This window comes from Emys orbicularis, chromosome 1 (assembly GCF_028017835.1).
Source record: "Emys orbicularis isolate rEmyOrb1 chromosome 1, rEmyOrb1.hap1, whole genome shotgun sequence".
In the NCBI taxonomy this organism is placed as follows: Eukaryota; Metazoa; Chordata; order Testudines; family Emydidae; genus Emys; species Emys orbicularis.
Genome location: NC_088683.1, coordinates 330,345,542 through 330,370,622, shown reverse-complemented (window position 1 = coordinate 330,370,622; position 25,081 = coordinate 330,345,542). Strand labels below are relative to the sequence as shown.

The 25,081-nt window shown below is 47.5% G+C and overlaps 1 protein-coding gene across 1 annotated transcript in view; it reads left to right on the top strand.

Moving 5' to 3' along the window:
- PARP4 (poly(ADP-ribose) polymerase family member 4) overlaps positions 1-25,081 on the top strand; it is a 109,075-nt gene that overhangs the window by 66,731 nt on the left and 17,263 nt on the right. The window contains exons 25-31 of the mRNA XM_065397604.1: positions 3,123-3,293; positions 3,454-3,534; positions 5,807-5,887; positions 8,041-8,136; positions 9,671-9,829; positions 10,434-10,550; positions 20,850-20,990. Coding sequence (XP_065253676.1) covers positions 3,123-3,293; positions 3,454-3,534; positions 5,807-5,887; positions 8,041-8,136; positions 9,671-9,829; positions 10,434-10,550; positions 20,850-20,990 — 846 coding nt within the window. The remainder of the gene's footprint in view (positions 1-3,122; positions 3,294-3,453; positions 3,535-5,806; positions 5,888-8,040; positions 8,137-9,670; positions 9,830-10,433; positions 10,551-20,849; positions 20,991-25,081) is intronic.

Here is a 25,081-nt window from a genome sequence, read left to right as displayed (position 1 = left end):
CGATGCTCCATGGTTCCTACAGGTCTCTAGGGTCCTCAAGTGGCGTAGCTCCTGCCAGCGCAGTCTCTTCTCAGGGCTTGTCAGACAGCCTGGAGTCTGTCTGGAGCTGTGCGTGCCATAGCCCTATAGTTGGGGCATGTAGCAATTCCCTGGAGAGAGCCTGCAGTCTGCGTCCTCCCCCTTCAGCAGCCTGCCCAGACTGAGTTGGGCAGGCTGCTTCCTTTTATACTCTGCCTCCAGGCTGAACATGCCCAGCAAGGTTGGAGGGGCGGGGCTTCCTCAGCCTGCAAAGCACAGTTAACCCTTTCGGGGCTGGCATGGGGTAGGTCCCCCCCATCACATTCTCATTTTAGGAACTTGGTGGGGCTATCTCAGTAGTTTATGATGCTGAGGCGATGTTGGCTGCTACTCTTTGAGTAACCTCTGCTGGAAAGCTGCAGCAGTGTTCTCTTTCAACCAGAAACTTGTCAGTTTTCACTACTGTCTCTCCTTGTTTTTAATATAATTTACATTATGAGGGAAAAGGAGATGGTATTTGGTGTGAATAAGAACCAAGTTTCAGTTTTGTTCCTTCTTTACAACACTGAGAGAATAAAATAAAGTGAAAAAACTCCATGAATTTTATTTTATTTCTCTAATTTTAATGTCAGATTCTGTTGTACTCATCTTGATTAGGGCTTGGTCTACACTTAAAACTTAGGTCGACATAGCTACAGCATGCAGGGGTATGAAGGCCAAAAAAGAATTTGAAGAACAGCTAGCCAAAGACTCAAAAAGTAATACAAATTTTTTGTTTAAGTACATCAGAAGTAGGAAACCTGCTAAACAACCAGTGGGGCCACTGGACGATGGAGATGCTAAAGGAGCACTGAAGGATGATAAGGCCATTACGGAGAAACTAAATGAATTCTATGCATTGGTCTTCACGGCTGAGGATGTGAGGGAGATTCCCAAACCTGAACCATTCTTTTTAGGTGACAAATCTGAGGAATTGTCCCAGATTGAGGTGTCATTAAAGGAGGTTTTGGAACAAATTGATAAACTAAACAGTAATAAGTCACCAGGACCAAATGGTATTCACCCAAGAGTTCTGAAGGAACTCAAATGTGAAATTGCAGAACTACTAACTATAGTCTGTAACCTATCATTTAAATCAGTCTCTGTACCAAATGACTGGAGGATAGCTAATGTGATGCCAATTTTTAAAAAGGGTTCTAGAGGTGATCCCGGCAATTACAGGCCGGTAAGCCTGACTTCAGTACTGGACAAACTGGTTGAAACTATAGTAAAGAACAAAATTGTCAGACACACAGATGAAGATAATTTGTTGGGGAAGAGTCAACATAGTTTTTGTAAAGGGAAATCACGCCTCACCAATCTACTAGAATACTTTGAGGGGGTCAATAAGCATGTGGACAAGGGGGATCCAGTGGATATAGCGTACTTAGATTTTCAGAAAGCCTTTGACAAGGTCCCTCACCAAAGGCTCTTAATCAAAGTAAGCTGTCATTGGATAAGAGGGAAGGTCCTCTAATGGATTGGAACTGGTTAAAAGATAGGAAAGAAAGGGTAGGAATAAATGGTCAGGTCTCAGAATGGAGAGAGGTAAATAGTGGTGTCCCCCGGGAGTCTGTACTGGGCCCCGTCCATTTCAACATATTCATAAATGATCTGGAAAAAGGGGTAAACAGTGAGGTGGCAGAATTTGCAGATGATACAAAACTACTCAAGATAGTTAAGTCCCAGGCAGACTGGAAAGAGCTACAAAAAGATCTCTCAAAACTGGGTGACTGGGCAACAAAATGGCAGATGAAATTCATTGTTGATAAATGCAAAGTAATGCACATTGGAAAACATAATCCCAACTATACATATAAAATGATGGAGTCTAAATTAGCTGTTTCCACTCAAGAAAGAGATCTTGGAGTCATTCTCTGAAAACATCCACTCACTGTGCAGCGGCAGTCAAAAAAGCTAACAGAATGTTGGGCATCATTAAGAAAGGGATAGACAATAAGACAGAAAATATCATATTGCCTCTATATAAATCCATGGTATGCCCACATCTTGAATACTGCGTGCAGATGTGGTCACCCCATCTCAAAAAAGATATATTGGAATTGGAAAAGATTCAGAAATGGGCAACAAAAATTATTAGGGGTATGGAATGGCTTCCGTATGAGGAGAGATTAATAAGACTGGGACTTTTCAGCTTGGAAAAGAGATGACTAAGGGACGATATGATAGAGGTCTATAAAATCATGACTGGTGTGGAGAAAGTAAATAAGGAAGTGTTATTTACTTCTTCTCATAACACAAGAACTGGGGGTTCACCAAATGAAATTAATAGGCAGCAGGTTTTAAACAAACAAAAGGAAGTATTTCTTCACACAATGCACAGTCAGCCTGTGGAATTCTTTGTCAAAGGATGTTATGAAGACCAATGCTATAACAGGGTTCAAAAAAGAACTAGGTAAGTTCATGAAAGATAGGTCCATCGATGGCTATTAGCCAGGATGGGCAGGGATGGTGTCCCTAGTCTTTTTGTTTCCCAGAAGCTGGGAATGGACAACAGGGGATGAATCACTTGATGATTACATGTTCTGTTCATTCCCTCTTGGGCACCTGGCATTGGCCACTGTTGGAAGACAGGATACTGGGCTAGATGGACCCTTGGTCTGACCCAGTATGGCCACTCTTATGTTCTTATGAAGAATCCGTGCCCCTGAGCAGTGCAGTTATGCCAACCTAAACCCCTGGTGTAGACACAGCTAGGTCAACAGAAGAATACTTCCGTCATCCTAGCTACTACAGGTCTGTCGCATCTTACGCGCATTTAACATGCGCGATTTCAACTTTACGCGGTCGGCAAAAACAAAAAAGAGAAAAACAACAATTTTAATACTATACCTGTAGTGTGGGTGATTTTGCCCGCCATTGAACTCAATGGAATTTTGGCTATACGTGGTTTTTGCTTTACGCGCTAACCGCGGAACGGAACCCCTGCGTAAGATGAGACAGACCTGTATCTCTCGGGGAGGTGCCATGACAAGAAAACTCCTTCTTGTGATATTTTTCCTATTAGAGTAACGTATTTAACTCATTTGCATCTTTTTACACAGATAGAAAGCCAGACATCCAGAATATTTTCTCCAGGATGCAGTTCTGTCTCTATTAAATGGCAACAGTTTGACTCAAATGCACCAGAGCCATTGCAGGCTCCTGCTCAAATACAGTCTTTGTTTAACAATGAAAGACTTCTTGTCTATGGATTTATCCCACGTTGTACTCAGGTAATGAATGATACCAGGGAACATGTTTTTAAAGATATGCATCTCATTACTCACAACTCCAATTCTATTTGCATTTCTGGAAACTGAGCATCACTGCAGAAGTGCTGATAGCACAGAATGATAGGGAAAATGAGAGGAATACTTTTCTTATTTCTTTCAGGCCACCTTAAATGCACTAATCAATGACCAAGAATTGCAAGCAATGGTATCAACCACTGAATTACAGAAGACAACAGGAACAGTGAGTTAGGCTAATGTTATTTATACATACCATATATATGTTGTTTTAAAATAGCACATACCCTTGTTTTCAGCATTTTTGCTTCTACTGTTTTAATAAAGAACCTCAGCCTCATTTGAAGGAAGCTTTTAAAAAGGCAGCTGACCTATGTGGGGTAAGTGAGCACATATCCTACATGCTTGCTGGCCCAGACTGATTTGTAAAATATAAACTTACCTGGGAGGAAGGTGGTTCTTCTCATTTTAGGAATTTGTTGGGTCTACCTCTGTAGTTTCTGTTGCTGAGGTGATGTTAGCTGACCTCTGCTGGGGATGATGCAGCAGCATTCTCTTTCAATACTTAAGCCATTGCTTTTTGGAAAAATTCTAAAAGAACTGAGAGCTGATCTACACTACATAGTTAGTCGATGTAAGGCAGCTAGTTATGACCTAATTATGTCAGTATACACACTAAAGCTTTGTCCCGCCGATGTAAGTGCCCTACTACACCGATATACTAACTCCACATCCACAAGAGGCATAGGGCGTATGTGGGTGTAGTTAGGGCAATGCAGTGTCTGTGTAGATACCTCTTTACTTACATTGGCTGTTGGCAATTTCAGGGCTCCATGCTGGAACCGTGAAATTGACGAAAAAGCTCAGGGAGGTGAGAAGCCCAGGTGGCTGGCCCCCGCTCCCAGTGGGGAGGCGAGAAGCTGAGAACCCGGTTGGCAGCTGGCCTCAGCTCCCAGTTGGGAGGCAAGAAGCCGAGCTGGTCCTGGCGGTGAGCTGCGCAGAGCTGAGAGTCCTGGATCTCAGCCCCCCACACTACCCCTCTTCAGTCTGTGGAAGTGCTCCTGGTGAGGATGCGCACCACCGACAGATGAGTACTGTGGACATCAGTCACTGCAGTAATTACTGAGGTGGCTGTAAGTCAACCTAACAAAGGTCAACTTAAATCTGTAGTGTAGACATGCCCTGAGAGAGGAGGGATCCTAAAAGGCAGCAGTATCCAATGTGAACAAAGGCTGTGACTGTTTCAGTTGATGTTGAAGAAACTTCAAATCCACTCCCTATGGGAAAGCACGGCAGCAGTCCTAAATAACTTTCTAAACTGAAAAGAGGAAAATGGCTAAAAGGCATTTATTTACTTTTCAGAGCTTGTCTACTCCTGGAAATTCACCAAAATAACTATTCCAGAATAATTATTCATTAATAATTATTTTTAAATTGTTACTTTGATGTAAATTCATGTGCGAGCGTTTTTATTCTGGAATGAGAGTGCGTTTTTGCTGTTTAGCTTAATGCACTTTGGAAGCTATTTCAGTAAATTTCCAAGCTCTTATACAGACAAACTGGGTTGGTGCGAATGGGGGAGGTACTCCCTTATCCTAATGAGTCAGGTACTCTTTAAACTACTGTCCTGAGAGGTTCAAATTCTCATCTGGGCTTCAGATCAGTATTCCTCTTCATGGGTCAGGTTTGTAGTTTGTACCTCTACAAATCATACTCCTTCTTTTGACCCCACGACTAATCAAAGGTGCAGAAAGGACAAATGCAATTTTGACAGGTGCAAATTGTGATTGCAAAAGGAGAAGCTGCCTTATGAAAATCTGGGCCAAATTTAGAAGATGAGTGTTATTTTTCTATGCCTCACATAGAATCGGAGAATTCCCGCCATTTTTTCCTTTCCCCTTTATCCAGAAAGATCCCTTTGTTGTGGCTACCAACATCTGGCCAAAAAGGACTCACCAGGGGTCCCCTTCAGAGTCAGTCAATGTGTTTTTTTTTTTTAAATGGACCTAAGGAGATGATTGGATGACCCATTGCTCCATGTCCTTACTGGGCTGGGTTTAACCGTCTTCAGTACTCCCACTCCCTGTTGGCTTTAACATATTACAGATGTACAGATTATTTTCCTCCTCTTGGCTGGAGTGGTGCAGTTGAAACAAATTACATCACCAGTTTGCATAGTTCACTGTCCCCCAGAGCAGGAATTATTGATGGTATAAAGGTATGATGATTTTTAAAAGTTAAAAAAGTGAGCACTAATCATAAAAATACAAAATTATTTCAAACAAGGTGTGGGCTGTAATGCTCCTCTATGGAAAATACTCCCTTGAAACTTTTAACACTCAGTAAAATGTAACTTTAGATGTCAGTTATCCTGAAACTGGATCCTCATTGATCAGAAGACTTTAAAAATCATAAAACCTAATACATAAAATGGAGATTTTTAAATACAGGGTTTTAAATTGGTGATCATTTGAACTTGTCTTTTTTCCTTAATGTAGCTTCTCCACAAACTCACAGCAAGAGCCCTCATTAGGGATTATGAAGATGGGATACTTCATGAAAATGAAACAGAACATGAGGTTTGTCATTCTAAAGATAAGAATATGAACTAGGAACCACTATTTTATCTCAGTTTATGCTTAAAACAAGAACTGTTAAAGGGGTTCAGTGAAAAGGGGATGGGAAAAGGAGAGGTGGAGAGAATCTTTGACTTGGGAGTGGAAATTGGAAGGTTGCAGTATGAATTCCATAGATTTTAAGGCCAGAATGGACCATTATGATCATCTAGTCTGATGTCCTGGATAACACAAGCCAAAAAAACATGCCCAGTAACTTCTGCATCAAGCCCATCACTTCTGTTTGAGCTCAGGGCCGGCTCCGGGCACCAGCGCAGCAAGCTGGTGCTTGGGGCGGCCCGTGGAAAGGGGCAGCACGTCCGGGTCTTCAGCTGTGGGTCCCTCAGTCCCTCTCGGAGGGAAGGACCGGCCGCCGAATTGCCGGCTTTTTTTTTTTTTCCCCCGCCGCTTGGGGCGGCAAAAAAGCTGGAGCCAGCCCTGTTTGAGCTATAGAATATCTTTTAGAAAGAGAGAGAGTCTTGATTGAAAACCTTCAGGTGATGGTGAACCCATCACATCCCTAGATAAGTTGTTCCACTTAGTTTCTGTTAAAGAGTTGTCTACTGTCAGAAATCTTTACCTCATGTAGGTACTTGTAGACTGTGATCAAGTCACTTCTTAACCTTCTGTTGGATAAACCAAATAGATTGAACTTCTTAAGTGTCTCACTAGAAGGCATGTTTTCCACATCTTAAATCATTCTTGTAGCTCTTTTCTGAACACCTTCCAATTTTTCAACATTCAGTTTCACATATGTTTATAGACATGAGGGCATAATCCTGTAAACCTTTACTTGCTTGTATCTGTGAGGGTCTTATCCTGCAAACTTTATTCACCTGAGTAGTCCCACTAGAAGTCAGAGTTCTAGAAGCCAGTAGGACCCTGATGTAAGAAAAGTTTGCAGGAGTGGGTCCCAAGCTTTGGGGTTAGACTGAGGGAAAATATAGTAGTGGTACTTTTCACAGCTCTGCCTACAAAATAAGCTCCATCCATGTGAGTTGGGTGTAATGCTGCATCACAGTAAATTGTCCAGATGTTTAAAATATGATGGTGCATGTTTTCAGAGCTCTACTAGTCTCCTTGAGCTTGTCTCCCCCTCACTGGGACTTGATTATGCCCATGTGCTCTTCGGCAAATTGGGGTTGATTGGGGGGAATAAATAAGTGATGGTACCTTCCAAATGCCATCCTCTTGAGGCACCAAAGTGAGACAGTTAATTCACAGATAGTAAATTTTGCAAATCTGTGGCACCCCCATACTGCTTTCTTACAAATAGTTAACATTGTTGACATTTAAATTATCGTCATTGGGCATTTGAGGTAACACCTCACTAAAATGAGTGCATGGGGGGCCAGTCACACGTTTCAGAGCTACTGGTCCATGCTCTGCATACCAACAGAAATCTCCACACCCGTTACACTCAGTTCACATTTCTGAGATTTTCTTCACAGCCATAACAGCTAGAGGCTTACTTTATTTTCATTCAATGAAAGCTGAGATTCTGGAGAACAAGATTGTTTGTTGTTTTCAGAGAGGTCTCAGTATATTGTATGTCTGTGTACAGGATGTTTCTGAGTCCTGAACAGGCTTGAGCATTTTCAATCCTGACTTGACTCAAATTGTGTCCCATAGGTGCAAGGTATTTTGCTTTAGTTGTGCTGCTGACATGCTGCCCTTTAGGTTTCAGTAATGACTGTCATTGATCTAGGATCTGATAAGGAGTCATATGCTTGCACTGGAAGGAGCTGGAAGCCCAATGGAGCCCTGAGTGACTGGTGGCAAGACCATTCCAGTGCAGTTTTTCTTTAAGAATTACCATTTCCAGTTTCCTCTCCCCCAGCACAAGTGGATAAATCTGCAAGTAGCTGAGAGGGTTAGGATTAGCCCCTTTCCCTTCAAAACACTTCTAAACAGGAAGCAGGAAATTGGGTACACAAACATAACCACATAAGCACTGCTTAGAAATAGCTGCAAGCTGAGCTAGTTTACTTATATCCATAGTGCATAAGAACATATTGTGTATATTCAGTTTTGACATTGACACTTATTTTAGCTAATATTGTTTTCACCTGTATGTTTTGTTTTTAAACATATTTTGTTATTATATAACAACCTAGATGAAGAAACATACTTTGAAAGTCCTGATTATTAACCTCAGCCTGGAGAACTCCATCATAACCCAGTTTACAAGCTTTGTGGCAGTAGAAAAAAGGGTATGTGTTTCCATTAAAATATCCCATTACAGTCTATATGTCTCTAAAAAAACAGAAAATAACTGAAAAGAAAAACAATTACTGTAATCTTGTAAGAATTAAAGCACATATTGTTTAATATTATCACAGTGAACAATTTTAGTTATTTTACAGAAGAACTAAAATTATTATTTTTGCAAAAGCTTGTGTTCTTTGGTCCTTTTTGAATGATATGTTACTTTCTTTATGAAGCTTCTTTTATATCATACGTTGTTGGAGCACCTAGGCATCCAAACAAAGTCTGTGTCTGTCCTACCCACTACCCAGACTGGATGTTTGAAAGTGAACCAACAGAGAGGCACAATCTCTATGTTTATTTTGAAGATACTTGCTTTTTTAATGATTTAGAAACTGCATTTTTCTCTTTGTATCTGTGTATGTATGTGGCAAAGTTCAGAACTGTGCAAGTGTTCTGACTTTTGGACTATATCTGTAGGCACAACTCCTATAAAGTCACTATCTCTGGTCCAGAAAGAACTTTTAAATCTAGTAGAACAATACTCTTACCATGTATTGCTGCAACTGTAATTGAAAGAAACTGTTTGGGTTGCGGGCAGCAAGGACTGTGTCTTCCCATATGTCTGTACAGCATCTAGCACATTAGGAACTATTATAATATAAGTAATACTGATCGTTATTAATTATTTATTATTTATTATTATTTATTTAGGATTATAAGTATACTAAAGGAAAATAATCAATTCCCTATTACGGTATAATTCTCTGACTGTCATGGAGGGCATTGAGTAAGTTGGGATAACTTAAGGAACAGGAGACATGTCCATATTTTGGACAATTACACTTGTACTGCATTTCAAACTAAAAATAGGCTGGCACAGATTTTGTTCATAGAAATAAATATTGTTTTGTTTGTGCCTTTTAAGAATATAACTTACACATTTGATAGATGTCATCGCATGTATAATATCCCAGCAATCCTGTATAATAGTTATTGGTGGAATTATTGTCCCTTTCTTGTAAATACGGCTCCTTAATCAGCCAAAGATTTACTGTTAAGCTCTGTGCGGCACTCTCTGTACTATCTGCTCTGCACTTGGTCACTACCTCCCTAGCAAGAGACTAGTCAGAGCTTTCACTCTTCGGGCAGTTCTTGTCTCTGATTTTCAGACAATGTAATCATCTCTGTCATTACCTCCTAGTAATTATCTTTATATAATACAAATTTTATAAACAAAGTGCCATTCTACTCAGGCTCTCTGATTACTGTGAAATATCATAAACAACAGTTAAACTTAAACAGTATAAACTTGGCACTATAAAATCAGATAACATGCTAAAAAGCATAATGGTTCAAATATGTTGGAAAATATCTTTCCCATATATAAGTATAATAAAGCAGGTCATGGCATTTGACTCTCAACCTTACATTGTCTGATAGACAGGGAATCTCTGGCATAACAAGCATCACTTTTAAGGATTACAATAAAATTAAAGACAGTTCTCTAGTTTGTAATTCTGTTGCGTTTTAATTTAGGATGTTAATGAAATTCAGCATGCTGGTCTTCCAAACATTCTTGAACTTATAGCTGAGGAAGATATAGACTTTTTACCCTACATGGACTGGGAGCATGATACATCTGGACATGGATACCTGTTTTCTAATAGAGGAGTGGGATTCGGCAGATGTGAATTGGTAAATATGCTTAATGTGTTCTTGTTTTTAACATTTGTTGTGTATTACCCAGTTGTGGTAGTAGATGGTTTATAAGGTAGCAGTTGGTAATTGTTTATAAAGTCTGCACCATTTCTTATTATTCTGGATTTTTTTTTAAAATTTTATTTTATTAGAATACTTAGATGGTGGTACTTCTGTCAGTTGTATTGCACTTATTGAAGTACCACGAACTGTCCAGCGTAGCCACCCTGAATCAGGGTCAGACTTGTCCTTGCATCCATACCAAGGCTCCTTAAATCAATTTAGGTATGGGATGTCACATATCCCTCAGCTGGTAAACCTCCTTACTTTGCTGGCGGAGTCCTCCTCTCTTACATCCACCATGCCTCATTCAGCACCCACAATACCCCCACAAAATACTGTTATCCTGTAGTGAGGCGGTGTGGCCTCCCTCCGATCCAGAGGGGAGGAACCACTTTCTGTGCCCGGGTGGGTGGAGTCAGGCCGGGTTCGCCCTTCTCACTGGGAGTTGAGAGACAGGATGGGAAGTACAAAAGGCAGAACCTTCAGCTCAGCTGGCACCGAGCCAGGGAAGGAGACAGACGTATCTTGCTCGCTGCAGGCCTCTTACTCTGCTGCCGAACCAGGCGGTGCCCTGACCCCAGAGGAGACCGAATCCAGGGAGGAGCTGCTGACGGCTAGCTACTTCGGAGAGACGGATGACACCTACAGAGCCAAGGTACTAAGAGGTAGTAGGAAGTGGCCCAGGGACACTAGAGTATAGCTTGGTTGCCTGAATCCAGTTCAGTGTGTTTCGGGCGGATCCCCATTGACCCAGTGACAGAACATTCTGCCACTTACAGCCCGGGACTGGGAACCTGTGGAGTAGGGAGGGCCTGGGTTCCCCTACCCCCTTGTGCCAACCCCACCCAGGAGTGGCATCCTCCCCACCATAGGCAAAAAGACCTGCGTTTGTCTTCTGTCTGCCAGAGCTGAGGTAACAATCTGTGTAGTGCTCTGCCCAGCCCGAGGGCCAGAGCCCACATACTGTTTGGTGCGCTGCCCCACCGAGAGGGTTGGGGCATTAGCACCCGATTTGCTAATTCCCCTGATGTTAAGCAGTGATCCCAGTGACATAATGAGGTGGTGTAGCTTCACTCCGACCCAGATGGGGAGGGACGACCGTCACCGCACTACATACCCCTTTTTGACCCAAGCAGCTAGTCAAAATTTGAGGCCCTGGAGATATTCCAGTTGGGGGTAGAAATTGATGAAAGACGCTGCATCAAAAAATACTGATCTTGCTTATTAACAAGGAATGTACAACGTCCTGGGTCCCCGAAGGTAAGAGGAACCAGGAAACAAAAAACAGTTTCTTTGCTTGTAGCCCCAAGCCTCCTTGGGTCTAATGCTAGCTAAAGATCTCTTTCCCTAGTTTTTTCCAGGGTCTTTCAGGCTGCTGCTTCGCTCTCTTGCTGTTTGCCTCTTTGGGATTGGGTGTGAATGCACCCCACAATTAACGTAACTGGCAGGATATGTTAAGCAGGAGCCCCTGCCCACCCAAGACAAAAGCAGTTGTGAACCCGCCCAGGGAACATACATACACTCCTTGCCCAAACCCCATTCACTACTCAGTCCAGTACTCCTGGATGGATTCACAACCCCTTTTGTTTTAGGTGAGGAGGTCGTGCTTAACTTATCCTGACAGTCATGTTAATTGTAAGGGTGCATTCACATCTAATTTCAAAGATGTTTTAACTAAGCCTATAACAATACCTTCCCTTCCACCCTGCTGTACACGTCCTCACCCAAGATCCCACTCTGGATAAGGTCCTGTGTAAATCATAATTTCATGGATTACATGGAAATTGTGAAATTAGCCCAATACCATGATTTTTCCTACAGCAGGGAGACTGTTGGAAAAATCATGGAATTGGGCTCATTTGGCTGCTCATGGGGAGGAGAGGGGGAGGGCATTGTCCTGGGGGTGGGATGTCTCACCATGTGGCACTGGCTGGCAGGCCCGGGGCAGGGATTGGGGCCTGTGCTCAGTTTCATAGAATCGTAGGACTGGAAGGGGTCTCGAGAGGTCTTTTAGTCCCATTCCCTGCACTTAAGGCAGGACTAGGTATTATCTAGACCATCCCTGACAGATGTTTGTCTAACCTGCTCTTAAAAGCCTCCAATGATGGAGATTCCACAACCTCCCTAGGCAATTTATTCCAGTGCTTAACCACCATGACAGTTAGGAAGTTTTTCCTAATGTCCAATCTAAACCGCCCCCATGCTGCAATTTAAGCCCATTGCTTCTTGTCCTATCCTCAGAGGTTAATGAGAACAGTTTTTCTCCATCCTCCTTGTAACAACCTTTTATGTACTTGAAAACTGTTATCGTGTCCCCCACTCAGTCTTCTCTTCTCCAGACTAAACAAACCCAATTTCTTTCATTCTTCCCCTTCTTGACCTTCAATCATTTTTGTTGCTTTTCTCTGGACTTTCTCCAATTTGTCCACATCTTTCCTGAAATGTGGCGCTCGGATCTGGACACAATACACCAGTTGAGGCCTAATCAGCACGGAGTAGAGCAGAAGATTTACTTCTTGCTTACAACACTCCTGCTAATACATCCCAGAATGATGTTTGCTTTTTTTGCAACAGTGTTACACTATTGACTCATATTTAGTTTGCGATCCACTGTGACCCCCCCCAGATCCCTTTCCGTAATACTCCTTCCTAGGCAGTCATTTCCCATTTTGTAACTGATTGTCCTTCCTAAGTGGAGTACTTTGCATTTGCCCTTATTGAATTTCATTCTATTTACTTCAGACCATTTCTCCAGTTTATCCAGATCATTATGAATTTTAATGCTATGCTCCAAAGCACTAGCAACCTCTCTCAGTTTGGTATCCTCCACAAACTTCATAAGTGTATTCTCTATGCCATTATCTAAATCATTGATGAAGATATTGAACAGAACCAGACCCAGGATTGATCCCTCTGGGACCCCATTCGATATGCCCTTCCAGCTTGACTGTGAACCACTGATAACGACTCTCTGGGAACGGTTTTCCAACCAGTTATGCACCTAATAGTAGCTTCATCTAAGTTGTATTTCCCCAGGCCACCACTGCTGCTTTCCTGTCTGGCCAGCTGGTGGGGACAGGGGATATCCCTGACAGTGCACAGAGATTAGAAGGCATGGTCCTACCAACAGCAGCCTCTAGCAGGCCGAAGAGAGACGCTGCAGTGCTGGCTCTGCCTGGCTGGCAAGGAGCTGACACCAGGATCCGCTGTTCGGAAAATGAGCAGGTATTTGAGGGGTCAGCGGGGATCAGCAGCCCTGCATAGCCCATGAAATTCAAACACTTACCGTGGTACTGCTGTGAGTTTTTTTTGTTTGTTTGTTTGTTTTGTTGTTTTTTTTAAAGCAAACTAATTTTCCTTCTTCGAATGATTGCTCATGTGTATTCCACTATAGGTGTGTGTGCTCGCCACGTGCACCGGTGCCGGAAGTTTTTCCCTTAGCAGTACCCATAGAGGGGGAGCACCGCTGCGACCCCTGGAGTGGCGCCTCTATATCGCGCCATAAAGGGGGCTGCGTGCTCCCCCCACCCTCAGTTCCTTCTTGCCGCCAGTGAAGGTAGTCGGAACTTTGTGCTCCAGCCTTGGCTGCAGTGCTTCTAGCCTTAGTGGTACTTGTTCATCGATAGATAGCTTCTTTAGTTGGTAGCCTGGCTCGGGGCATGCCCCGTGCCCCAGGCTTCAAGTCGTGCGACTCCTGTCGCGATTCCATGCCCAGAAGCGATCCGCACTCCGAGTGTCTTCGCTGTCTGGGCGAATCTCACATAAGTGAGAAGTGCAAAATTTGCAAATCGTTTAAGCCCCGGACTAAATGCGAGCGCAAGATTAGTCTCTGGGCCCTCCTTATGGAATCGGCATTGGCCCCGGCACCGGCGTGCCGACCCGACCCGGCCCCGGGTACCACGTCATCGGTGCGGAGCAAAGCCCCGTCCACCAGTCGGCACCACTCCCCGGCCAAGAAGCAGGGCAAATCCCAGCGACGCCGTGAGAAGGACAGGGGTGAGGCCGGACCTGAGTTGGCCAGCCCACGATCCCCGCCGGGGCCCAGACCTCCGACTCGTGCGGAGCGGAGTAGTCCGTCCCCTTCCGCGCGGACCTCCACGCTGATACGGGTTCCCTCCACGCCGGAGGCAGCCCAGGCGGCGCGCGACATCCTCGCCATGCCGGTACCGAGCGGGCCGTCCGAGGTGAGGCCCCGGTCCCGAGGGAAACCACCGTTGGGCTCCCAGCCCTCACCGGCTATGTCGGTTGTGGAGACCTCCTTCCGATCTGCCGGGCCCTCCCGTAGCCCCAGACATACCTCCACTCCATTGTCGGGGTCGCCTGGGAGTGAATCGCCTGAGTCGTCCTCGACCCGCAGAGGCAGCAGGCACCGACATGGGAAGCGTCGACACTCCGCGTCGAGTGAGAGCGCATCTCAACGCCGACAGCACCGCCGATCATACCACGATGATCGCCACGTTCGGAGTGCATCCAGGCACCACGACGCCGCGCCCGGAGCCACCAAAGGGAGTCCAGGGATACGCCCTCCGACGTCTACTCCTATTCGTCGTCGAGGTCGAAATCCCGTGGCAGGAGCCGGCGTGGACGGCACCTCTTGAGCCGCTCCCACGGCACCATGCGATCCTCGGCCACCTCTGCCTCGGCCCCCAGCCGCCCCTCTCCAGCCCGCACCGTTCCCCAGGAACAGATAACCCTGGTGGGACCCCAGGCGGCGCAGTGGCAAGGGGCACCCTGGCAAGGACAGTGGTGCCAGTGGGCACCGTGGCCCCAGGCGCCCGCACCGCCGGGACCCCGTTCTGTGGCTGGGGCATCCCAAGCCCGCTCTGCGTCCCCGTCTCGGCACCGAGGGCAGTCCTCCAGTGCCGCGCCGACAGCACCGCAACCAGACCCTGATGCGGACTGTGGCATACCGGCACCGCCCGATGCTCTCAGAACCATCCCGGTCGCCCTGCAGGCACCAGATGAGTCCATAGCGGCACCGCCTCCTCCTTCTCAAGAGGATTTCAAGGCGCACCAGGAGCTCCTCCGACGTGTAGCCGCCAACCTACACCTGCAGGCGGAGGAGATGGAGGAACCATCGGACAATCTTTTTAATGTCCTCTCCTCCTCTGCACCGGGCCTTGTGGCACTGCCACTTCTCCAGGGAGTGGCAAACATCTCCACGGGCCTATGGCAGACCCCAGCCTCCCTCCCGCCTATCTCTAAGAAGGCGGAACATAAATACTTCGTGCCCACGAAAGGGCACGAGTATCTTTACACCCACCCCACTCCAAACTCGGTGGTGGAGTCGGTCAACCACCGTGAGCGGCGCGGGCAGCCCGCACTGACCCCAAAGGATAAGGAGGCCAGGAGACTGGACACGTTTGGCAAAAAGGTTTATTCCTCAGCCAGTTTCCAACTCGTGGTGGCAAACCACCAAGCTCTCCTGAGTCGCTTTGACTTTAACTTGTGGGGCTCTTTGCCAAAGTTTGAACCCTCCCTCCAAGAGCAGAACAGAAAAGAGTTCAAAGCGCTGCTTGACGAAGGTACAACAGTAGCTAAAGCAGCTCTTCAGGCCGCCTCAGACTCAGCTGACACGGCGGCTCGTTCGATGGCCACGGCTGTCTCCATGAGGCGGGCATTGTGGCTTTCCCTCTCGGGGCTGTCGGTGGAGTCCCAGTCTATAATGCAGGACCTGCCATTTGATGGCAAAGCATTATCTGCAGACCAGACAGACACCCGTCTGCACAGGATGAAGGACTCCCGCACCACCCTGCAGACACTCGGTCTGTATGTCCCGCCTGCCAAGGACAAGCCCAGACCGCAGCCCTCGGCTCCCCCGGCACGGGGCAGATACGAGCCCCCGCCTAAGAGGCAGAGAGAGCAGAGGCATCGGTCCCAACGCCAATCCCGTTCGGCCCCACGACCTGGGCCCTCGAAGGCCAAGAGGCCAGGGAAACAGCGTTTTTGACTCGTTGCGGGGGGTCACCGGGCCTGTTGCCAGTGTAAACGCCCCCCCCCCCCCCCCCCCCAGTTAATAAAGTTGAGTTTTACCAACCGTTTATCGGCCTTCCGCCTGCAATGGTCCCGTATAATGTCAGACCAATGGGTTCTCAACACCATCTCCCAAGGGTACAGGTTGCAGTTCCTTTCGCTCCCTCCCCACCATCCTCCGTCCCGGGAGCCGGCCGGGGACCCGGAGCATGCCCTCCTCCTCAGCCAGGAGGTAGAGCGCCTCCTCTCCCTGGGAGCTGTGGAGAGGGTACCTCGGGAATTCCAGGGCAAGGGATTTTACTCCAGGTATTTCCTCATCCCGAAGGTGAAGGGCGGGCTTCGGCCCATCCTCGATCTGCGGAATCTCAACCAGTTCCTGGTTTGTTGCAAATTCCGCATGGTGTCCCTGGCCACTATTATTCCATCCCTAGACCCGGGGGATTGGTTTACGGCTCTGGACCTCCAGGATGTGTACTTTCACATCCACATTTTCGAGGGTCACAGGCGCTTCCTTCGTTTCCTGGTGGGCCAGGACCACTACCAGTTTACGGTCCTTCCCTTTGGCCTGTCTACTGCCCCCAGGGTCTTTACAAAGTGTATGGCGGTGGTGGCAGCCCACCTCAGGAGGAAAGGGCTGCAGATCTTCCCCTACCTCGACGACTGGGTGCTCAAGGGCAAGTTTCGGTCTCAGGTGCAGGAGCAGATGAACTTCCTGCTAAACACCTGCGCAGCTCTAGGCCTAGTGGTAAACGAGGAGAAATCCAAATTAGTACCGGTTCAGCGCATAAACTTCATAGGAGCGCTGTTAGACTCCAGGGTGGCCACGGCCTCCCTCCCACAGGACAGATTCAAGACGCTCAAAGCTCTCATTGCCTCGGTCACGGCCTTTCCGGTAACTATGGCACGGGTGTGCCTTCAAATCCTAGGCCATATGGCAGCATGCACCTCTGTGGTGCGACATGCCAGGCTCAGGATGAGGCCCCTTCAGCTGTGGCTGGCCTCCCGGTACTCCCAGGCCAGGGACGGCCTGGACAAGGTCGTTATGGTACCGCCAACGGTGGTAGCAGACCTGCACTGGTGGTCCCTCCCGAGCAACATGTTTCGGGGTATCCCCTTCCGAGAGCCCCCTCCCTCACTAGATCTAGTGTCGGATGCCTTGGATCTGGGCTGGGAAGCCCACGTCGGGGGCTTCAGGGCCCAGGGTATGTGGTCTCCCGAGGAACTGACCCTGCACATAAATGTCAGGGAGCTCAGGGCCGTGCGCCTGACAAGCGTGGCCTTCTGCCAGCACATAGAGGGGAAGGTGGTCAGAGTCCTCACGGACAATATGACCGCGACGTATTATGTCAACAGACAAGGGGGCACGCGTTCCCAGGCCTTATGCCAGGAAGCCCTGCTCCTGTGGGAGTTCTGTATAGCCCACGACATCCTCCTGAGGGCCTTCTACCTGCCCGGCAAGAGCAACACGCTCGCGGACCGCCTGAGCAGGGTGTTCTCCCAACAGCACAAGTGGTCCCTGCACAGGGAGGTGGCCGGATGGAGCTTCCTACAGTGGGGCACTCCCCAGGTAGACCTGTTCACCACCGCCGAGAATCGACTGTGTCCCCGGTTCTGCTCCAGGGCGGGAGAGGGCGAGGGTGCGATCTCGGACGCGTTCCTGCTCCCATGATCGGGGCCCCTGTTGTACGCCTTCCTGCCCTTCCCCCTGATAGGCAGGGTCCTACAGAAGGTGAAGTCAGACGGGGCGCGGGTCATCCTTATAGCCCCGGACTGGGCCCGTCAACATTGGTACGGGACCCTACTGCAACTCTTAGCGGCCCTCCCTCGCAAGCTGCCGCTTCGCCCGGACCTCCTCTCCCAGGAGGAAGGTAATCTCCTCCATCCCAACCTGGTCCCGCTCCACTTGACAGTGTGGCTGCTCCGTGGTTGAATGAGGAGGAAGGGAGATGTTCTGAGGATGTGCGACGGGTCCTGCTGGAAAGTAGGAAACCCTCCACACGTCGAACCTACCTGGCCAAATGGTATCGGTTCTCTATGTGGGCGAGGGATAGAGGTTCCTCTCCCTTTTCCGCATCTATCCAGCTTGTCCTCTATTACCTCCTGTCCCTTAGGACCCAAGGGCTGGCGCCCTCCTCTATCAGGGTGTACCTGGCGGCCATTTCGGCTTTCCACCCCCCGGTGCAGGGCCTGTCGGTGTTTTCACATCACATGACGTCCCGGTTTCTAAAAGGGTTAGATCCGGCATTCCCTTACGCTAGACGCCCAGTCCCGCTCTGGGACCTGAACCTAGTGCTCTCCCGCCTCACAGGGCCTCCTTTCGAGCCCTTAGCCACATGTTCGTGGTCCCACTTGTCGTGGAAAGTGGCGTTCTTAGTGGCTATCACCTCAGCCCGCCGGGTCTACGAGCTCAGGGCCCTGACCTCTGAACCACCGTTTACGGTCTTCCATAAGGACAAAGTTCAGCTTCGCCCTCCCCCCGTCTTTTTGCCGAAGGTAGTCTCGGCTTTTCACATGGATTAGGATATTTTCCTCCCGGTCCTCTGTCCTAAGCCCCATTCCTCCAATGAGGAACGACGCCTGCACATGTTAGATGTGCGTAGAGCTCTGGCTTTTTACCTAGATAGAACCAGGCCATTTAGAAAGTCCCCCCCAGCTGTTTATTGCATCGGCCGAGCGCATGAGGGGGCGACCGGTCTCCACCCAGCGGATCTACCGCTGGATCACCTCGTGCATTCGCACCTGTTACGACCTGGCAGGGGTTCCCCCGCCTCCTATAGTGAAGGCTCATTCGACGAGAGCTCAGGCCTCGTCAGCTGCCTATGTGGCTCACGTCTCTATTCAGGACATATGTAGGGCTGCTACATGGTCCTCTGTCCACACCTTCTCATCGCATTATGCGATCGTCTCCCAAACACGGGATGACGCAGGGTTTGGTAGGGCGGTGCTCCGCCCGGGTAACCCCTAAAAAAAAAACAAAAAAACTTAACACTTAAAACTCCTACCCACCTCCATCAGGTATAGCTTGGAGTCACCTATAGTGGAAAACACATGAGTAATCACTCGAAGAAGAAAGGACAGTTACCTGTTCCATAACTGGCGTTCTTCGAGATGTGTTGCTCAGGTGTATTCCACATCCCGCCCTCCTTCCCCTCTGTCGGAGTTGTCTGGCAAGAAGGAACTTAGGGTGGGGGGAGCACGCAGCCCCCTTTATGGCGCGATATAGAGGCGCAACTCCAGGGGTCGCAGCGGTGCTCCCCCTCTACGGGTACTGCTAAGGGAAAAACTTCCGGCACCGGTGCACGTGGCGAGCATGCACACCTATAGTGGAATACACCTGAGCAACACATCTCGAAGAACGCCAGTTATGGAACAGGTGGTAACTGTCCTTCACTGAGCCTCAGCTATGGATCACCAACCTGATTTAATGTTCTCTCCCCCATCTCCAGTACTCAACTAGCTGGTGACCCCTCTGTGGATCATAAGCTGATATGTTTGTTCTAACAAACCATAGGTGGCAGTGTGGAGCTGGTAGCTGAGGGAGTGTGAGGAGGGGGACTGGTCACTCCTGTCCTGCTGGCAGACCCAGGTGGCTGTTGATAGTTCACTCTGACAAGCATCCGGTGGCTTATGCGAGCAGGAGAATCAGCTCTTGATCCACAACTGAATCTCCATTTCAGTAGTGGCTCAGCCAGAGTGGGGGGATTACTGGAGATGGGGATAGACATGTTTGCTGGTGGAGGAGGAAGTATTCTTGCATTGTGGGGGACAGAGATTGCTGTCTCCGCTAGCTGAGAGACTACAGCATAGAGCAGGGGCTTATGGAAGGGTGGTACCATGGCTGGGGAGCATTTGTAGGGGGAATCTGAACAGGACATTGCTGTAGAGGCCATGGGGAAAGAGGGGATTCCGACCTGGGGAACTGAGGAGGGTTGGCCAAGGGAGTTGTCAGCACTGGAAGCTGTCAGAGTCAGCTGCACCGATTGTGCCAGTGAGATGCTTCTACACTGTCACTCAATTAACTGAACCATAACTGATCGTGGCTTTACCTCTCCAAATTACATAGAGATTACCACCATAAACTGTGGTAATCTACAACATATTGGTGTGCTGGGTTGCTCTCAACCATTAACTTGTATAAGGAAGTTGTGATGGGGAAGAGACAAATGAGTAACAGCTGACATCCAAAATTTTAAACTGTCTGATTGATCTGCTTGCTTGAAAGCAAGTGAGAGGGTAATTTCTGAACTGAAGTTACATAAAATACTGAAGAGGTTTCTCAAAATACATGGAGGTGCATTGCCAGTGTAGTGTGCCAGTCCGTTTACTACCAATAGTGTGTTATGATACAACAACCCTTAATGCAGTCAGGCATTCTAAAGTTACATTTACTGTGTGTTTGTGTATACCGAGCATCTTTCATATACTGAATACACCTCCTCTCTATATTTCCTCGCAAATTTCACCCAGCATTTGACTCTCAACCTTACATTGTCTGATAGACAGGGAATCTCTGGCATAACAAGCATCACTTTTAAGGATTACAATAAAATTGAAGACAGTTCTCTAGTTTGTAATTCTGTTGCATTTTACATAAGAACGGCCGTACCGGGTCAGACCAAAGGTCCATCTAGCCCAGTATCCTGTCTACCGACAGTGGCCAATGCCAGGTGCCCCAGAGGGAGTGGACCAACAGGCAATGATCAAGTGATCTCTCTCCTGCCATCCATCTCCATCCTCTGACAAACAGAGACTAGGGACACCATTCCTTACCCATCCTGGCTAATAGCCATTAATGGACTTAACCACCATGAATTTATCCAGTTCTCTTTTAAATGCTGTTATAGTCCTAACCTTCACAACCTCCTCAGGTAAGGAGTTACACAAGTTGACTGTGCGCTGTGTGAAGAAGAACTTCCTTGTATTTGTTTTAAAGCTGCTGCTTTTTTAAATTTAATTAAATTTAATTTTAATTTTAATTTAGGATGCTAATGAAGTTCAGCATGCTGGTCTTCCAAACATTCCTATGGCTCCAGAACATTTAGACATTTTACCCTACATGGACTGGGAGCATGATACATCTGGATATGGATACCTGTTTTCTAATAGAGGAGTGGGTGAATCGGTAAATACGCTTAATGTGTTCTTGTTTTTAACATTTTTTGTGTATTACTCAGTTGTGGTAGTAGATGGTTTATAAGGTAGCAGTTGGTAATTGTTTATAAACTCTGCACCATTTCTTATTATTCTGCATGCAATTAATTACATAAATGTTTGTATGAAGTTCAAAAAAATCAGAGGACTCTCTCCCAAAGAAAGGCAAGGTACATAAAAGGTCTTATGGCATCAGGCCCCATTGCAGCAGAGATCTTTGAGAGAGAAGAGGATGCTAGTGGCCCTTTACTCTCTTCCAGTGTAAATTCTTCCCTGTCTGTCTAGTCCAAGGCCTTGTCTTCTTTAGAGTACTCAGATGGTGGTACTTCTCTCAGGCTTGTCCTTGCATCTGTACCAAGGCTGCTTAAATCGATTTATATGTGGGATGTCATATATCCCTCAGCTGGTAAACCTTAGTTTGCTGGCGGAGTCCTCCTCTCTTACATCCACCATGTCTCATTCAGCACCCACAATACCCCCACAAAATACTACTACCCCTTTTTGACCCAAACAGCTAGTAAAAGTTTGAGGCGCTGGGGATGTTCCGGTTGGGGGTAGAAATTGATGAAAGAGTCTGGTATATCTTTAATGCAGTCTTGTTTATTAACAAGGAATGTACAAGGTCCTGTGTCCCTGAAGGCAGGAGGAACCAGAAAACAAATAGTTTCTTTGCTTATAGCCCCAAGCCTCTTTGGGTCTAGTGCTAGCTAAAGATCTCTCCCTCGCTTTTTCAGGGTCTTATACCATACTTACATTAGAGGCTGCTGTTTTACTCTTTTGGGCCATGTTTACACTACCAATTTGTGTCAACAAAAGTGATGTTGACATAATAAAAATCACAATTTCATGTTCACACTTGCTTCCTCTGTCGCAAGATCATGTCCACAGTGGGGGGTACCATCATCGACAGTATGAGCAATGCACTGTGGGTACCTATCCCACAGTCCTTCTGTTGCTGGGTATTGTGGAACGACGGAGCGGATCATGGCGCATGTTGGGACAGTGTTAAATGTCCCATGATGTATTGCTTTCTGTCCCGGCACTCCATGGGCTTCTGACTATTTTGTGTTTTTTCAACGGCCCTTCTTTGCTGTGCACCCTAGCATCTTTGTGAGAAGGGATGGATCCCGCACTGCTCTCCTATACTCTGTTAACTGTCATGAAGACATTGCGGATGTCAGTGCAGTTAATCGGGAAGTTTCTAACTGAGGAAGACTCACAGGTGCCTTATATTCTGCGTGATACGGATAGGAGCAACTTTAGATTGCTTTTAGCATTCACTGAGCAGGTGCATAGGATAGACCGTCGCTTTTGAGCTTGTAAAAAAAGCACTGAATGGTAGGATCGCATCGTCATGCAGGTGTGGGATGACGAGCAGTGGCTACAGAATTTTCAGATGCAGAAAGCCACCTTCCTGGAACTGTGCGCAGCGCTCGTCCCAGACCTGCGGCTCAAGGACACCAGAATGAGAGCTGCCCTCTTGGTAGAGAAGCGTGTGACAATTGCTGTGTGGAAGCTGGCAACTCCAGACTGCTACCAGTCGGTCATGAATAAATTTGGAGTGGGGAAGTTGACCGTTGGGGCTGTGTTAATGCAAGTGTGCAGAGCAATAAATCGCATCCTGCTACGAAGGACCGTGACTCTGGGAAATGTGTGTGAAATAGTAGACAGCTTTGCAGAAATGGGGTTCCCTAACTGTGGAGGGGCGATAGATGGCACACGTATACCAATTTTGGCACCAGACCACCTGGCGACAGAGTACATTAATAGGAAGGGGTACTTCTCCACGGTGTTACAAGTGCTTGTGGATCACCATGGGCGTTTCACTGACATCAATGTGGAGTGGTCTGGGAAGGTGCATGGTGCACACATCTTCAGAAACACCAGCCTGTACAGAAAGCTGCAAGCGGGGACTTTCTTTCCTAACCAGAAGATTAGAGTGGGGTGTGTTGAAATGCCCATAGTGATCCTGGTGGACTCTGTGTACCCCTTACAGCTGTGGCTCATGAAACCTTTCACGGGACACCTCGACAGCAGTAAGGAGCAGTTCAACAACAGGCTCAGTAGGTGCCGGATGACAATTGAATGTGCCTTTGGCAGATTAAAGGCGGGCTGGCGATGCCATCATGGCAGGTTGGACCTCACTGAGGATAATATTCCTATGGTCATAGCCACATGCTGTATGTTGCATAATCTCTGTGAAGCTAAGGGTGAAAGGTTTGCTCAGGGGTGGAGTGCTGAGGCAGACCGCTTGGCAACTCATTTTGAGCAGCCAGATACCAGGGCTGTCAGAGGAGCCCAGAGGGGAGCTATTCGAATCAGGGAGGCTTTGAGGCAGCACTTTGACAATGACCACCAGTAACATATATCTCTGTCTGAGTTGCTTCAATGTTACATGCCATGTAGTTTTCCTAAGGGGCAATGGTGACATTTGGAGCCTTATATTCCTGTAATAAAGTGATCAAAATGCCTGTGCATCTATTGGCAGTGCCTGCAATCCCACCTTGTAGCAAAAAATTAAAGATGATTTACCATTATCAAAGTTTGCTTTTATTGCACAAGAAACAGCACACACAAACACACAGATGCTTGGCAGGAAAGGAGGAACCAGGGAAGAACAGACTTTCACAGCTGTGTGTAGGTCCAGCTATCATTGTGAAAGTTGTCTGAGGGGGTGGAGTAAAGGAGAAACCAAGAAGTCCTGGAAGGTGGAAAGGAATGTGCAAGCGGAGCGGGGGGGATGATTCTCTTTTCTGTCCTGCCCTTCGGCTTCACAGCATTCTTTTCATTCCCTTTTTTCTGCATTGGAGCACTGCAGGACCTCCCGGAACATGTCTTCTTTGCTGCATTTTGAGCGCTTTCTTATCTGGAGGAGACTCTCGGCCGGGGTGCGTGGGATGTTCCTGAAGGCCACATCTGGTGAAGCACAGGGGACAATGCACAGAAGCGGGATTGTTAAATTCACACACAGAATTGAAACATTTCTGTTAAATATACCTTTTGCAGCATTGCCATCACTTTCTCACTGACGGTAGCCAGGCACACATCTCTGCGAACACCCAAAGTATTTTGAGTGTTGGTGGGGGGCGGTCCACATGGAGAAAAGAGCACACACTCTTTGCAAGGGTCATGGTGCAGCATACTAGGGAACAAATTATAAAATTCTCCCACAGTTTTCCGCAGGCGGGGTCATTCTAGCAGATATCTCACTGCTAAGGGTAAGCAGGGAAACAAGGGTACATCTACTCCATGCTTGTGGCTTCTGCCCTGCTCCCTATGCTGCTCGCCTGTGTGCTGCTTTGGTCCCTGCACAAGTGATTGCCGAATGGCGCAGGAAAGTTTCCTACAATGGGGAAAGGAACAAAGCTGCTCTGCCATGGAACCTTCAGCAGAAGATTACCGAGTACCTCCAGGAAACTTTCCTGGAGATCTCTCTTCAGGATTCCCATGAGATCTTGGCGTGCATCAACACCCTGTTCCGCTGTACAGATTAGCTACACAGGGAAATGTCCATCTCACAGAAACACAGCCAGCCTCCCACATTTCTATGCCCTGAACCCACCTCTCCATTACACAAGCCATACCCACTTACCAGGAGTCTCATCTCCTGCTTCTTGCTCACCAGAGAGCAACTGCTGAGACTGGCTAGACACCTCTGGAGTGGAGAACAGTTCCTGGCTGCCTGCCCCACCGGGTGACCCCACTGGGAGCTGCACATCCTCATCTAACTCCACCTCTTTATCAATAATTTCATCCTCCAGGTTAGGCCCTCCTTCCGCCGCCACAAGGAGGTGGAGTCTTGGCAATGGAGGTGGGGTCACCACCGAGGATAGCGTCCAGCTCCTTATAGAACCGGCAGATCTTAGGTGCATTACCGGAGCGATGGTTTGTCTCCCTCGCCTTATGGTATGCCTGCCTCAGCTCCTTTATCTTCGCTCTGTACGGCAGCGTGTTCTGATCACAGCCCTTTTCGCACAAGTCTCAAGAAATGTGCCTGTAGGTATCCTACTTCCTACGGCTTAAGGCAGCTGTGACTGCACAGCCTCCTCTTCCCATATGCTG